At 47.9% G+C, this 16,090-nt stretch overlaps 1 protein-coding gene across 1 annotated transcript in view; it reads right to left on the bottom strand.

The window, feature by feature from the left end:
- Positions 1-16,090, bottom strand: part of FHAD1 (forkhead associated phosphopeptide binding domain 1) — a 30,059-nt gene that overhangs the window by 4,880 nt on the left and 9,089 nt on the right. Inside the window, exons 8-20 of the mRNA XM_088529598.1 lie at positions 15,955-16,020; positions 15,317-15,421; positions 14,451-14,558; positions 12,506-12,589; positions 11,964-12,116; positions 11,629-11,824; positions 10,032-10,102; positions 9,571-9,708; positions 2,379-2,486; positions 2,130-2,219; positions 1,695-1,920; positions 1,349-1,430; positions 530-633 (exon numbers count right to left, since the gene is read on the bottom strand). Coding sequence (XP_088385724.1) covers positions 530-633; positions 1,349-1,430; positions 1,695-1,920; positions 2,130-2,219; positions 2,379-2,486; positions 9,571-9,708; positions 10,032-10,102; positions 11,629-11,824; positions 11,964-12,116; positions 12,506-12,589; positions 14,451-14,558; positions 15,317-15,421; positions 15,955-16,020 — 1,531 coding nt within the window. The remainder of the gene's footprint in view (positions 1-529; positions 634-1,348; positions 1,431-1,694; positions 1,921-2,129; positions 2,220-2,378; positions 2,487-9,570; positions 9,709-10,031; positions 10,103-11,628; positions 11,825-11,963; positions 12,117-12,505; positions 12,590-14,450; positions 14,559-15,316; positions 15,422-15,954; positions 16,021-16,090) is intronic.

Below are 16,090 nucleotides of genomic sequence, written 5' to 3'. Positions count from 1 at the left end.
TAGCTCAGGACTGCGTGGAGTTTACCTGGCCAAAGGCTATGGACATCCTGCTTTGCTTGGAGCTGGATCACAGAATCCCAGAGCGGCTGAGGTTGGAAGGGACCTCTAGGGATCATCCAGTCCAACCCCCTGCTCCAGCAGGGACACCCAGAGCACGTGGCACAGGGTCACATCCAGGCGGGTTTGGAAGATCTCCGAAGAAGGAGACTCCACAACCTCTCTGGGCAGCCTGTGCCAGTGCTCTGTTACCCTAAAACTTCTTCCTTGTATGTCTGTCACCCTAGCACAAGTTCTTCCTCATATAGAGATGAAGCCTCCTGTGTTTCAGTTTATACCCACTGCCCCTTGTCCTGTTGCTGGCCACCACTGAGACGAGTTTGGCCCCGTGACAGCACTGCTTTGGGAAGGTGACATCGATTTATCGCTACCTGCACGTACTGTTCTCTTCCTGCTAATTCCCAGCCTTGTTATTGCTCAGAAGAGGGACAAGAAGGTTCATGTGCCCATTGGAAGCTATTCCTTCACGCACCTTTCATGTCTGACATTCGGGCTTTGGTTTCTGCAAGCTCTCTTGTGAGCCCAGCAATGACAGCCTCTTTGGACAGGATTGCCTTCTGTGCAGCTGCTAATTCTCTAAAATTCAAGAGAAAGATAACTGCAAAATGCATAGTTCATCTGAAAGACTCTCTTTAGAGAGCCTGTGCACGCCTTCTGTCGCTGGATCTTATTATTAATACATACATGTTATTTTTAAAGCATGTTTTAGTCGCATGAGTTCAGGCCTGTGGCATTAGGATCTCTCGTTTCTCCCTCTCTCATCTCCAATCATCATGACAAGCATTAAGGACCATCAGCAGACAACTAGCAGCCTCCTCTGTGCCTTGACTGACAGCACAAGGCTTAAAAGCCACCCTGGCTCTTCCCCAGCTGCTGCTGCTGACAAAAGCCTCAGCCCACATCGGAGGACTCGGTGGGCTACCAGCATGCAGGTAGCAACAACTGTCACGCCAGCACCTCTGACTTGGTGGTTGTTTATTCCTCAGGATCTTTGCATCGAAGTAAAACCAAGGAAAAAAATTAAAAGATAGCTGTCCTATCTCCCCAAACGCAGATGATTTCATTTACAGATGTATTTCTAGACAAACCCCTTAAACGATTTGAAAATACATGTTTTTTAGATTGTCTCTGCCTAATAAAGGGAGCTCTTTTAACCATCAGAGACAGAAAAGAGCTCAGGGCAAGCTGCAGTCGGCTCTTTTGTCTCCCTTAAGCCCTTCTGTTGATAACTACTTTTCTCTAAGCCCCTCTAAATGGGACCACTACGGACAAGAGATCCTTAGCTGCTTACACAAGACAACCAGGGGACTCCTCTGTATGAAAAGCTGCTAGTGAAGCACTTGATGAGGATCTGCAGGGATCACCCTGAAATCCTGCAGAAAACAATAACAAAAACAGATTATTTATTCATAAGCATTTTCAGCTTAGTTGCTTCTGCAGTGGATTTTGCATCCCGCACCAAGGTCTCAGTGCAAGTACCTCTAAGAACTAAACCGTGGCTTTCTACTGGGGTCTGTCTTTTTGGGGGCCAAAATGCTTTTCATAATGACAAACAACATGCTGCCCTACCTCTAAATAATCTCACATTAGCCAAGAATGTTCCCAGTATACACACATCCCATGCAACCCTCAACTACCTTCTATTTTTTCCAAGAGTGTGACATTTTCCTCCTCTAAAATCTTCTGCTCCTGCTTGGCCACCAGCAATCTGTCTTCTAGCTCAACAATTGTCCGGGAATGCTGCTTAATTTGTTCTTTATATTCCATTATTTCTTCCTGAAATTTCTGCTTCAGTAACTCCTTTTCGTCCTGAGTGATCTTTAGCTGTTCGTCTTGCATGAGTAACTGCTGCTTTAACATGATCTAGGAAACAAGATGGGTGGTTTTGCTTGGGCACGTTGAGGGCCAAGACGTGCTCCTGCAGGATCTACCACCAGAGCGAGGTCAGCTCCCCTTGATAACGTGTCCATAGGGTGGGCAGGCTGCAGCCTCGCTCATCAGGAGGGAGTGGAGAAACCTCTTTTAACAAAACTACATCTATGTCACACACCCAAAAAGACTATTAAAGCTACCTCTTGCTTCCCAGTCTCCTCCAGGTTGTCCAAAGCTTCTCGTAGTTTGACATTTACCACTTCCTGCTCTTTTGACTTCATTTCAATTACCTGCACGAGGAAAAGAGTGGTAACTAAAAAGACCAGCTTACAAAGAGCCCCATTTCTCTCTGCAAATATTCAGACAACACTTGACCAGAGGGGGCATCTTCAGAACTAGAGAATTCAAACGTGAACAGTTCTGCTTTCCCCTCTAGGCATTTCACTAACCTCGGTCATACTTCTCAGGTGATATTCCAAGTCTTGGACCTTCTTCTTTTCTTCATCCACACACTGCTTGAACTTGTCCTTCTCTTTGGCGACAGCACTCTCCAGAATCTGAGAATCAACAGACATTTTGACAAAGACAAAATCATAAAATAAAGCAAGATGAGCGGAATGCTCAAGTTTTTGTATTAATCAATAAGGGGGTTTCTCCACAGTTTGGCTGAAGAGCAGGACAAAGGGAGGGGAGACTGAGTGGAGCCATGAGCCGAGAAGGACAAAAAGAGCCATCTGCAAGGAGATGGGGCCTTTACAAAGGAGGGAAATAGGGCAATTGCCCCACATTCTTCAGCAAGGGGGACAAAGGAGTTGGTGAGCTCAGGTGAGAACAGATGGCGGGAGGCCGGAGTTCGGTGTAGGCGGGCCGGGAAGGCTGTAACTTCTGAGTACCTTGGCCAATGGGGAAAAGGAGAGGGCGTCCCTCGGTCGGGAAATTAGGATAAAAGCGGGGCTGCGTCCCCCAGCATTTTGAGAGACCCCACAGGGATGTGCCCGGTGGACTCTCCCTTTATTCGAATAAAGTTTTAGGACTCCTCTGTCTCCTTTTGGACATTCAGTTCTTGACAGCGAGATTTTCCGCACAATGGGGGCTCGTCCGGGATCCTTCCACCTTCCGGGAACGGCGGACGGCGATTGGAGTCGACGGCGCGCCTCACCATAGCTTTTGGTGATCGACTCCCTTCGACGGCAGCCTGCACCGGACGACTGATTGGGTTCCCGAGACTGTCCGGAGACAGACGAGAAGCGGATCGGGGGATCCGCAGGTAGGACCAGGAGGGGGTCCTCAAGGGGTGTGACGTAACGGACTAGGTCTGACAGAAGGGACTAGGTCTGACGGAAAGGACCTCCGGGTAGCGCTAAGCCCGACGGAAAGGGCTAGGTCTGACGGAAAGGACCTCCCGGTAGCGCTAAGCCCGACGGAAAGGGCTAGGTCTGACGGAAAGGACCTCCCGGTAGCGCTGAGCCCGACGGAAAGGGCTAGGTCTGACGGAAAGGACCTCCCGGTAGCGCTGAGCCCGACGGAAAGGGCTAGGTCTGACGGAAAGGACCTCCCGGTAGCGCTAAGCCCGACGGAAAGGGCCAGGTCTGACGGAAAGGACCTCCGGGTAGCGCTAAAGTCTGACGGAAAGGGCCAGGTTTGACGGAAAGGACCATTGAAATCTCACTGGTGAGTACTATGGGACAGTGGGGAACAAAAGGGGTGGCGACCCCGACATGGGAGTCCAGGGAGAGCAGCGAAGGGAAGGCAAAAGAGGGTGCTGGGGAAAGGAATGATGACCTTAACTTATCCCCATATAGTCCCTTGGGGAGACTTTTGAGGGTTTGGGATAACTTACGCATTCCCCTAGGAATAATTATGGAATTAATGATAAAATATTGTTGTTTTGTTTGGCCAGAATATAAGTTACCAGGGGGATTTAGGTGGCCCCCTGTAGGGTCGGACGACGCATCAGGAGCCACAGGTCTTGTCCCCTCTGCACCTCCTGCTTCTAGTGACAGTGAAGAGGAGGAGGAACAGGACATTTTATCCCCTTCAAAAACAAGAAAAGGAACCCAGTACGAGGTGCCAAAAACTTCTAAAGTTCCGACAAAAATTCGGCAAATGCCCCTACGACAGGTTCCATTGGGAGGTCAGGATGGGGGATTTGGATTTGTAATCGTGCCACTGATCACCCAAGATATAAGGGGATTAAAGAAAGAACTACCTCCTTATTTAGATGATCCCATAGGAGTAGGGGAAAAGATAGATGAATATCTAGGAAATGCAGATTACACTTGGAAGGATTGGGATTTTCTTTTAGGAATCTTATTTGGATTCCAGGAAAAGAAAATGATCTTGCAAAAAGCTCGTCAATTATGGGAGGACGAACACCCGCAGGCAGGCCAAAATGTGATAGATGCACCCACTGTGGATGATATGATCCCAGTGGGAGACCCCCATTGGGATCCAAATGATCGAGTCAGTTTGACCCGTCTTCGAGATTATCGAGCATACATAATCAGAGCCATTAAAATGGCAGTCCCCAGAACTAATAATATGTCAAAGGCTATGACCTTGGAACAGGGAAAAGATGAGAGCCCCTCTCATTGGCTAGAAAGAATTAGAGATGCTTTGAGGAAACAGGGAGGACTGGACCCTGAGGGACCAGCCTTTGACACATTACTAAAAGTACAGTTTGTCACTAAATCTTGGCCTGATATAAGAAGGAGGATGCAGAAGGATGAAGAGTGGCAGGATAAACCATTAGAGGAATTGGTAAAGAGAGCACAACAGGTGTATGTGAGAAGGGATGAGGAAAAGGCAAAGACAAAGGCAATGATTATGGCTCAGTATATAAGACAATCACAAGGATCTGTGAGGCCCCCTGAGGGACTCCCAAGGGCCAGAGGAAGGGGTCGATCTCAAGGGCGTAGTCAAAGGCAGGGCAGGGGGATGGTCTCTTCAACAGAAGATATCCATCTAAAACAAAAATTGGGAAGAAATCAGTGTGCATTGTGTAATGAGGAAGGACATTGGAGAAGGGAATGCCCACAGAGGCTAAGAGATCCTCAGGAAGAGGAAATTCACCGACTAATGGAAATGGATTGCCAGGGATGTCAGGGGCTCCCATTATACCAAGGATCCACCACACGGGAGCCCTTGATAACATGTAGGGTGGGTCCGGACCGAGAGGAAGTGTGTTTCTTGATAGATACAGGAGCCTCTCGATCCACCTTGAATTTTATGCCAAAAGGAGGGCGATTGTCAAAAGGCTCCTTGGTTATCCAAGGGGTAAGTGGGAAAGACGAACGAGTGCGTATTATCCAGCCACTGGTAGTGGATGTGGGAAATAAATTTGAGATGCATGATTTTCTCTTTGTCCCAAATTGTGATTGCAATCTGCTGGGGAGGGATTTGATGGCTAAATTGGGAATGCAAATCAGGATTGTAAGAGATGATAAAGAAGCTTGCACTACTGTAACTTTGTGCAAAATGTCTGACAAAGCTTATGCTGAAGTGAACCCAGAAGTGTGGGCAGTTCCAGGAAAATATGGAAAACTAGACATGGAACCTCTCCAAATTACTTTAAAGCAACCAGGGCAGATAGTCTCTAAAAAGCAGTATCCTATTTCACGAGAGGGAAGGAAAGGCTTACAACCTACTATTGAGTCTTTGCTGGAAGCAGGACTTTTGGAGCCGTGTATGTCTCCATACAATACTCCCATTCTGCCAGTCAAGAAGCCAGATGGAACCTATAGAATGGTACAGGACTTAAGAGCAATAAATGAAATTATCAAACCAAGACATCCCACAGTTCCAGATCCATACACTATTCTAAACCAGATCCCCTCGTCACATCAGTACTATTCAGTACTTGATTTGAAAGATGCATTTTGGGGATGTCCTCTCACAGAGGATAGTAAGCAATATTTTGCCTTTGAATGGGAACAAGAGGAGGGAGGAAAAACAATAAAACAACAATTGACATGGACAGTTCTCCCGCAAGGATACACTGAGGCACCGGTCTTGTTTGGACAAGCCTTGCAGAAAATACTGAAGGAATTTACCCCACCTCCTGGAGTTAGGTTATTGCAGTATGTGGATGACTTGCTCCTATCAGGGGAAGAAGAGGGGGTAGTAGAGGAAGCCACTGTGAAATTACTTAATTTCTTGGCCCAAAAAGGGCTTAGGGTGTCCAAAAAGAAGGCACAAATGGTGGAAAGAAGGGTCAAATATTTGGGGCATATTTTGACCGGAGGTTTACGATGCCTTGACCCAGAAAGAATTCGGGGAATTTTAGAAGTGCCATTACCCAGGACTAAGAGAGAGCTACGGCAGTTCCTAGGGCTAGTAGGATACTGCAGAGCCTGGGTTGAAGACTTTTCTGTATTAGCTAGACCACTGTATGACTTTTTAACCCAAAACAGCCCCAATGTTGTGGTATGGACACAAGAAGGAGAACAGAGCTTTAGAAAATTAAAAGATAAGTTGAGCAAGGCTCCGGCCTTAGCTCTTCCGGATGCAGAAAAAGAATTTGAATTATATGTGGATGTCAAACAGGGCCACGCCAAGGGAATTTTAGTGCAAGAATATGGAGGCATGCCAAGACCAGTAGCTTATTTTTCTAAAATATTAGACCCAGTAGCTAAGGGGTGGCCTTATTGTCTGCAGAATTGTGCAGCTACGGCCCTAATGGTAACTGAGGCCCGAAAGCTGACTACAGGAGGATCCCTTGTTGTCAAGGTCCCACACCAGGTCAAGGCATTACTAACTGAAAGGGCTTCCAAATGGATGACCAGTGCCCGATTATTGCAGTATGAAACCTGTTTAATGGAGCAGGAAGATTTAAAATTAAGAAGTGGGGGAGGGTTTAACCCAGCTTCTTGTCTAACTGGTCCTGAGGGAGAAGAATCAAAGGAAATCCATGACTGTATTCAAGTACTAGATCTCCAAACTCGACCTAGGGAAGATTTGAGAGATATTCCTTGGCCAGATGGGGACAATGTGTTTATTGATGGATCTTCAAGAGTAATAGAAGGGAAACGGGCTACAGGATATGCTATCATTAAGGGAAGGGAGCTGCTGGAGGGAGGAAAGCTGCCATCTACCTGGTCAGTCCAAACCGCAGAATTGTACTCTCTAATAAGAGCCTGTGAATTATATCAAGGCAAGCTAGTGAATATCTTTACAGATTCTAAATATGCATATGGGGTGGCACATATGTTTGGAAAACTGTGGGAAGAAAGAGGTTTATTAACTTGCCGAGGAAAGGCATTGGTGCATAAGGATCTGATTGCTCGCCTGCTGGAGGTGGTGAACCTCCCCAAAAAGGTCTCAATAATTCATATCAGGGGACATCAGACAGGACACTCAGAGCAGGAGGTAGGCAATCGATTGGCTGATGAGGAAGCTCAAAAAGCAGCACTCCTACCAGAAGTATCTAAGATCCTCCCTCTCCTACCGGTAGTCCAGCCATTACCAGAAAAGATGTCTTTTCCACCAGAAGAATTAGAAATAATTAAAAATAGTGGAGCAAAAGAAAAAGGACATGACTGGTTTACAAAGGAGGGCAAACAATGGGTGCCCAAAGCCCTAGCCCTACAAATACTGAAAGAGCTTCACGAAGGAAGCCATTGGGGCTCTAGAGGGCTGGCGGAAGCCTTCCTTAAAACCTATGCTGCCCTTGGTCTTTTTGTTCTGGCAAAACAGGCCATTGAGGGCTGTCTGATTTGTGCTAAGGCCAACGGCCGAGCCGCAAGAGAAGTTGCAAGGGGAGGACGACCCTGGGCTGTACGCCCATTCCAACGATGCCAAGCAGACTTTACTGAGATGCCCCGTGTAGGGAGACTTAAGTATCTTCTGGTAATAGTATGTCAGTTGACAGGATGGCCCGAGGCATTTCCAACTGCCTCAGCAACAACTGGATCTGTAATTAAGGTGTTCTTAGAACAAATAATTCCAAGATATGGGTTGGTAGAGGCAATAGATTCAGACAGAGGCACTCATTTTACAGGAAAGGTCCTTCAAGATGTCATGACTGCCCTAGGGATTCGATGGGACTTGCATACCCCTTGGCATCCTCAGAGTTCTGGTAGAGTGGAAAGGATGAATGGGAACATTAAAAAGCATCTTTTAAAATTGGTGTTAGAAACTAAGATGCCGTGGACACGACTTCTCCCATTAGCTTTAGCAAGAATAAGAGCAAAACCAAGGGGAGACATTCAGCTGTCCCCCTTTGAAATAATGTTTGGGATTCCCTATCCTGCTAACTCCCAACCTGGCAAGGAGGTGGAGATAAGTGATATATATGTAAAGCAATATGTGGCCAGAATACATTCTCTTGTGAAGTCTCTCCGACAGGAAGCCCAGCTTGCACAGACCCTCCCCTTGGATTTTGCAGTCCATGATATCCAACCAGGGGATTGGGTCTTGGTCAAAGAATGGAAAGAAGCACCACTGCTAGCAAAGTGGCGAGGACCTTATCAGGTATTACTAACCACAGAAACATCAATCAAGACAGCTGAGCATGGATGGACTCATCATACTAGAGTTAAGATTTCCAAGACTCCAGAAGTTTGGACTTCTCAGTTGAAGGAAGAGGATGGAAAGCCCCGGCTAACTCTCCGTAGATCTGTACCGCTGACGGGGAGTAGGTCTGGAAAATAAACTCTGGGTTGCTGGGTCTGTGAGAATCCAGGAGGATATGAAGACTACCCATGGGTACTAGACATACTGAATGCAGGTTGCAGGTTGTTAGTTAATAACCTAGTTTGTAAAAACAAATATTGTTCAAAAAAAAAAAAAAAAAAAAAAAAAAAAAAAGAGGAGGGATTGAGCGGAATGCTCAAGTTTTTGTATTAATCAATAAGGGGGTTTCTCCACAGTTTGGCTGAAGAGCAGGACAAAGGGAGGGGAGACTGAGTGGAGCCATGAGCCGAGAAGGACAAAAAGAGCCATCTGCAAGGAGATGGGGCCTTTACAAAGGAGGGAAATAGGGCAATTGCCCCACATTCTTCAGCAAGGGGGACAAAGGAGTTGGTGAGCTCAGGTGAGAACAGATGGCGGGAGGCCGGAGTTCGGTGTAGGCGGGCCGGGAAGGCTGTAACTTCTGAGTACCTTGGCCAATGGGGAAAAGGAGAGGGCGTCCCTCGGTCGGGAAATTAGGATAAAAGCGGGGCTGCGTCCCCCAGCATTTTGAGAGACCCCACAGGGATGTGCCCGGTGGACTCTCCCTTTATTCGAATAAAGTTTTAGGACTCCTCTGTCTCCTTTTGGACATTCAGTTCTTGACAGCGAGATTTTCCGCACAAAGAGAACTTGACTCAGTAACCTAAAGTGTTACTGATCTGGAGCAGGGGCATATGGTGGATGAAAGGCTTGGCTGGACACGAGACAACTCGATGAGCAGAGGAAGAGAACGCCGGGGGGAATGTACGGCAGGGACAAGGAGAAACCAGCCAGCCGTTTACTACCTGGAGCATGCGGAAACCTGAGGCATGGAAAAATCTGTGCCAGAAGGGACTGGCAGATGAGCACACCGGAGACGGGCTCACGAGACAAGTGCAATATGCTGCCCCGTCGCAGCACGTTGCTACGATACAGGCAGAGCAAACCACTGCCTCGGATCTGTAAGGCAAATATGCCACCCTGCCCCACCTCTTTGCTTTCCTCCTCCTTTTCCAGGATAATCTGATTGATTTTTATCCGTAGGTCTTGCTCATGTTTTGCTTTCAGATCATTCACGTGCTCCTGTAGCAAAGCATCCTGGGACTTCTGGACTTTGTCTAATTGGGTCTAGAGGGAAATATTCGATAACACGGTATTAAAAGAAGCACATTAGCAGCAGAACAAGGAAAAGATCTGTGCATTCATTAACAAACATATCAGATGAGAGACGTACAGTTTGATCTTGTAGAAGTAGCAACACGGACTACAGAAATCCCCATATCACGTTGATGGTGGGATATTTTCCATCCTACTGCACTTACTAGAGATCTGCAGCTCTCTGCTACTCTGCGTTTATGATTCGGTTTCTCTGCTGTCTCTCTTAAGGCTGCCACCATTTTAGCAACACGAAGATCCTATACTTTTATATATATATATATATATATATTTACCTCCAGTAGTTGAATTCTTTGTGTGGCTTCATGATTGTTTCCCAACAACGTCCTGATACGAGCTGCCAACCCTGCAGAAGAAACGCTGCATTACCACAGGAGCTTCTTGCACAGCCATTTTCACCTGCCTGGGGTTTCCTCAGTTCTGGCCAGTTACTTCTAGAAGTTGCAGTACTGGAAAAGGCCTAAGCACATTACTTATGTCTTGCTTTAAAGAGTTGTTCACAGCTTGGAAGAGTCCTAAGGAGCAGCCAAGGGCCCCCATAACAGTTGCTAAAACCCAAGCCATAGGACATGTTTTCTCCTGTGGGAGATTAGACGGAATATTTGAAGTAACTCTCGACAGAACTGTCAATATTGCTAAGACTTCCTGAGGTGATGCTTTATTTCAGTACAATGGTGTTGTCCAACAGGGTCACCTGTACTGTTATGTCTCTCCTTTTCCTCTAACCGACCCTGACATCTCTTCAAGAGCAGAGGAAGGAGCATTTCTCCCGTATTCCAGACGTTCCTCTCCAGATGTTCCCGGTGCTGGTGGGACCGCGCTGCTAACCACGACAGTGTCACAACGGCCACCCCGGCACGTCCCCGCTGACGGCGAGCCGCGCCGCTCCTCCCCAGCGCTGCCCATCACTCTGCACTTCTGACACGCGAGATACGGTTCCTCCTCCCACCCGACTGCCAGAGCAGCTCTTCACCTGCACTCACATACCACAACACGAGTCATACGGCGCTTTGACACCAACCTACGCTTTCCAAGCTACTCCATTTTCCACACACTCCTCACATTAACTCGTTTTCTATAAATCCAACAGAGTAATTGCTCTGCTCCACAACAGCAGTTGCAAAGGAAAGACAAAGCGCTTCGCTGCCTTGAGACAAGAAGCTCAGATCGCAGACTGAAACAACCAGCAACGCTGCGGCCACTGCCAAAAGCTCCTTCTAGTCTAATACAGAAAAAGCCACTTTGAATGAATAACCAGGATGTAAACACTGAAGCCCATAACATACACAAGGTATTTGCAAGACAAATACCCAAATGTGCGCTGGGTGGGACTGGCTACACAGGCTGACTGGTATCACCAGTGGCCACTGCTAGAGCAGAATGACCTGCAAGGAAAGACCTGCCTCCAGCTCATGCTCTACTAGAGCTACAGGCTGAAAAAACACCCAGTAAAGGTAGTAGCTCCTTCACTGTTCTCACAACCTGCCAAACCCAAGATGCAGAGAAGGATGCGGCCTGAAACCCAGGAACCACTTCCAGCTGCTGGAATATGCAACCTCTCCACCAGGCCCAGACACAGCAGCGAACACGAGCGCTCGCTAGTGTGTTTAGGTAACTCCATTACCTTATCAGCTACCCTTAGAGGAAGGATGAGGCTGAAATGTGTGAGTTTTATTTCCTGCTCTTTCACCACTCTTCTTGCTCTCCCCCCTCGGTTACCCAAATTGCTTTAGATGCCAGCAAATGTTAAATGTGGGGGCCTGAAGTGCCCTGGTGAGCTCCCCCTGCACTTTCCCCTCTCCCACTCGCCATCCAGGAAAAGCAATTCGTGGCAGGTCAGGGAAATGCAGGCAGACGTGGTGGGATGAGAACCTTCATCAGAGGAAGGCAGGTCCAGCCCCGCACTCTCCAGGAGCTGCTCCACTCCCTCCATCGAGGCCAGGAGACAGCGCACGGTTTCAGCCACAGCCTTGTGGACTTCCGAGACAGGAGGGTCCACGCGCAGAGCCTCAAAGGTGCAGAGCTCCTGTCTCAGGCTGGCGCTGCCATGGGAGGTCCTCAGGAAAGCCTGAAAAAAATCCCCCAAAGCGCTTGCTCAGAACATAATGCAATCACGCTCGTCCATCAGAAGGTGGTTTGTGTACTACAATGTTCAGTCACAGATGAAGTCTGTGCCTGAGGTTATAAAAACTGTATAAAGAGCTGACCTGGAGCCCATGTAATGATTTCTTGAACAGCTCGATATTTTCGGACAGCTGCTTTGCCTTCGCTAGCTGAGAAGTTATTTCCTTCTGGAAAAGCTTCTCTTTTTCAAGACGTTGTTGGTTTTCATCTGAGATCTGCCTGATCTTCTCAATTAACTGGCAGAAGTATGAGGAAAAAGAGGAAAATAAAGACTATATTAACCCACATAGCTCTACTCTGTAAGGCTGCAACACAGGCTGGGTCTGTAATCACTCATGGAGAAGAGGCTTGAGAACATGAATCTTTGATCAAGGTTTTGGGCAAACCACTGAGCCACAGAAACCCAGGGCAGGAAAACACCAGCCATGTCAGCTTGGAGGGTGTTTCCAAACTTCAGAGGAGAGAAAAGATGGCATTTCCTTCACCATACGGGAACATGTCAGGTTCCTGGATGCCTCAGGGATGTCCCGGGGTGTCAAAGAGGCTGGATGAGAGAGGCAGGAGCAGGCAGAGCGCAGGCCCTTGGCGACACCGAGCTTCCCTGGGCACCGGCATCCGCACTCACCTGCTCATCTGTCGGCAACTTCTCGGCAGCTCCGGTTGCTCGTGGAAAACACACTCGCACCACTTGCTGTTTGAAAGACTCCAGCTACAGCAGAGGTTAGCACAGGGAATTAAATCACCGTGAATCAATAAAAACCCTGCTTGTTAAGTCTACACAACCCTCCCAAAATCGATGAGAAGGGCACCTCTGGGTTACCGTTATGTTGTTGTGATACCGGGGGCTAACCCTATGCCGGCTGGCAGGATCTGAGAGGAAGACAGAAGTAATTATGAATTAAATTGGGAGACTTTTATGTCTGTCATCGCTGACACTGAGGCGGAGTACGTGCTCTTGCCATTGCCTCAGGACATCGCTTGAGCTCACACTCAATTTTCTGCAACAACAGTTCACCAAAAAGAAGAAAGAAAAAATCCCTCCTTTTAATACGCTGGCTTACTGACAGCAAGGCTTTGCCATTAATAATGTTAGTTAGGTTGGCTACGAGATGCAAGGTGTAATCACCACTAAGGCTTGCAGGACAGGCTTTCAAATCCACTGTCAAAGTAAATGCAATTCCCAAATGTCTTCTGGAAAGCTGACACCTAATTCTGCCCCTGTTACAGTCAACTGCAATCTGGTATATCAATATCACCATAACTGGTTGTTGGTCCAACAGTGCCTGCGATGGAGAAAGGTCAAGTGATTCAGGTGACTCGGGGGAGATTCATGTTTCCGCCTGACACCAGAATTACACCGGTTCCATTTCCTCGCTGCCGAGACCCCTCTAACGACATCCTGCTAATGCAGCTGCTTCTCCTTCCTATTGCTTAATTCCGTTCAAGGCCTTCTTTTTGCCTGGGTGGTAATTCAGACCGCAAAGGACAGACAGATTGCTGTGCAATTGCTGACTCCCATACTCAGATGGGGATTTGCAAAGGCTGACTCCGATTTCCTCCTGTGAAACAGGCAGGGACAGGCTGGGGACATGCGAAGATGCCACCCACAGTGTCTTCTCAATAAAAGATGAACTTCCAATGAGGTCAGTTCAGTGCAGTTTAGTTTAATAGGTGGTGCTAGTTCCTCCTTGGCCACTGCCAAAGAGCTATCTCTGTGCTAACCCACATGATAACATGCAGCCCTGCAAGGCAGGAGGTTATTATCTGCAAAAAGTGTGGGAGTTTCTGTTCAGCACTGTTAACTCTTCGTCTGTCGTTGAAAGCCTGAGGTTGCCCTTCAGCTCCACAACTCACAAAAGCTGTGGTTAATTATCAAATACTTCATCAAACCATTCAAAGCATTTTCTGCCTCTTATTGACTGGGTTTTCACTGCCAAACCACGCTGGCAAAACTGTGTGTTAGGGGTTAACACGGGGCACAACCTCCCTGTGTGAAGCAAGCTTCATCACGGTGATCTGACAGGACTGATGCCAAGGCAAGGAAATCACCACTTCCTCCAAGGTTGAGTGACGAAACTTAGCTGCAGTAAACTAGCAAGAAGCACATTTAAAAGGGGTAGGAGCATCTCTGCACGGACAGGCTTTCGCTCAGCCACGGGAATGCTCCCAGGCTGTGTTGCTGCCCATGAGCTTGTCCTCAAACACGCCAGGTTACTTTGCAAAGGGCTGCCCCTGTGTTGAGCAGCTCTGCGCAGACCCAGCGCAGGGTTCGCGTGGCTTCCAGCCAGCACAGCTAAGATTACAGCGACAATACTGCATTTCTGTATCATATTAAGCTCCCTGCGTCTTGTGCCGTGACTAAACAAATCCTGCTGTGTAAGGCCAAGCTACAGCACGAGCACAAACTCAGTGCAGGGCCGCAGAGCTTTGTGCTCGGCAGTCAGTATTTCCTTTCAGGAACCCAAGCTCTGAATGCCTTTTCCAGGGACGTTTTTTCCCCTGGGAGAAATCGGACTCTCGGTATCTGCAGCCCAGACCGTAGGATTGTGGCATTTCTTTCTCCTCCCTACCTGATTTTTGGCCCGATCCAAATCGGATTTCAGCAGGCGTTCCCGGCGCCCCATCTCCTGCACTTGCTGAGCTTTCCTTTCACACGTTTTTTTCAGCTCCTCTTCAGCCTGAAGCAATGAGAGCATCTGAGCAGCAAAGCAAAACCGTCCAAAGAAGCCAGCAGCAGCTTTACCCCCATATCCACTGCTCATGATCAAACTCCAGGCAGGGCTTTGAATGGAGTCACACCTTAGTCCTTTTGCAGGAGGATGTGGGGAAGCGCTGGAGACCCAGCACTAATTTTGGGCTTGACTTAGGCCCTTGGGTCATCACCCATCCCACACCACCCAACACACTGCTCGCATATTGAAGCCCCTGCTGCAGGAGTTGCTGTTTTGGGTACGTAGCAGACTTAAGCACAGCGCTATATCCACCTTGGGCTCCACATTCCTGGGGTTTTCCACCCCGTGGGGCTCCGAGGTGCTTCCTCAGGGCTGTCCCCTGCCATTGGCACGGGAGGCACCCGCCGAGCCCAGGACGGGGACAGGGCTGCCCTCTGCTGAACGGACCCAGCTCTGCTCCGCAGCCCGCGCGGCCACGGCAGCAGATTCAGGCCCTGTGTGAAGGCATCTGCTGTCACCTGCTGCTCCCCCGCATGGTAAAGTGCTTTAGGGCTCTTTTGTCACCACTTCTGTTTTAGGACACTAGGCAAAAACACACACACGGCAAATTAAAGGATTTGGTAGCCACATTGGAAATACCGTGTCACCAAATAATCCCGTCTTTTGGGCCCGTTCAGAAGCTTGGAGCCACACACTGCACCTCCCAAGCTATACACTGCCCTTTGCAGAGCAGAGAGCAGCTGGCTGCAGCATGGATAATTTACCTTTGCCTTCTTGGAGAGCCTGTTTTTCATGGTTTCTTGTTCAGTGCAATACTTCTGTATTTCTCCTTGCAGTCCCTTCACATGAAGTTCCAGATCTCCAATGCGCTACGAGAGGCCCAGCAATGCAGAAAGTTTCATTAAAGCAGCACAGTATTTCCACTGTTGCTTATCTTTTCAACCAATTGAACTGGTTTCAACCAATTTTCAACCAAATTTCAACCAATAAACAATACATTTGCCCCATCTATCACTAAGGACTCTATGCTGAATGGAAATGGCTAGCAGGATGCCTATGAAGCAGATAGGAAGGTGCATGTCAGTACTAAGTAGGCCAGCTTCCTGCTTAATTTGCCCTGAGGTTTTGTTCTACTCTATATTTCCTGATGTTATAATGATTTTCAAGAGGAATTTAAAGCTCACTTCAGACAGAATTCTACTGCATTGTAATGTAAAATTGCATTTTTTTTTCCAGGCATTTACATTCCTCCATTTCCTTATGCAAGGCAGAGCCCTTCTATTAGAAGAGCCTGACTCCAAACAACTTTCTTAAAATGTGTCGTTAATTACTCTCTTGATGATGCCTTCTTGCAATTGCTGCTTTCTTGTGGTAAAAACACAGCAGACAACTGGAAACTCACATTTCGGTAAGCAGTGACGTCTCTCTCTCCGAGTTCATGCTTCATTCCCTCTTTAATTCTGGAGTACTAGAATGAACAGCAACCAAGGGCAAAAAAATCACCGAGCTGGCCAGTAGCGTCATTTCTAGAGTAAATG

The sequence above is a fragment of the Tinamus guttatus genome, unplaced genomic scaffold (assembly GCF_059628265.1).
Source record: "Tinamus guttatus ecotype Peru unplaced genomic scaffold, ASM5962826v1 Tinamus_guttatus_pri_ptg000332l, whole genome shotgun sequence".
NCBI classification, from domain to species: domain Eukaryota; kingdom Metazoa; phylum Chordata; class Aves; order Tinamiformes; family Tinamidae; genus Tinamus; species Tinamus guttatus.
This window is presented reverse-complemented; position numbering and strand designations above follow the sequence as displayed.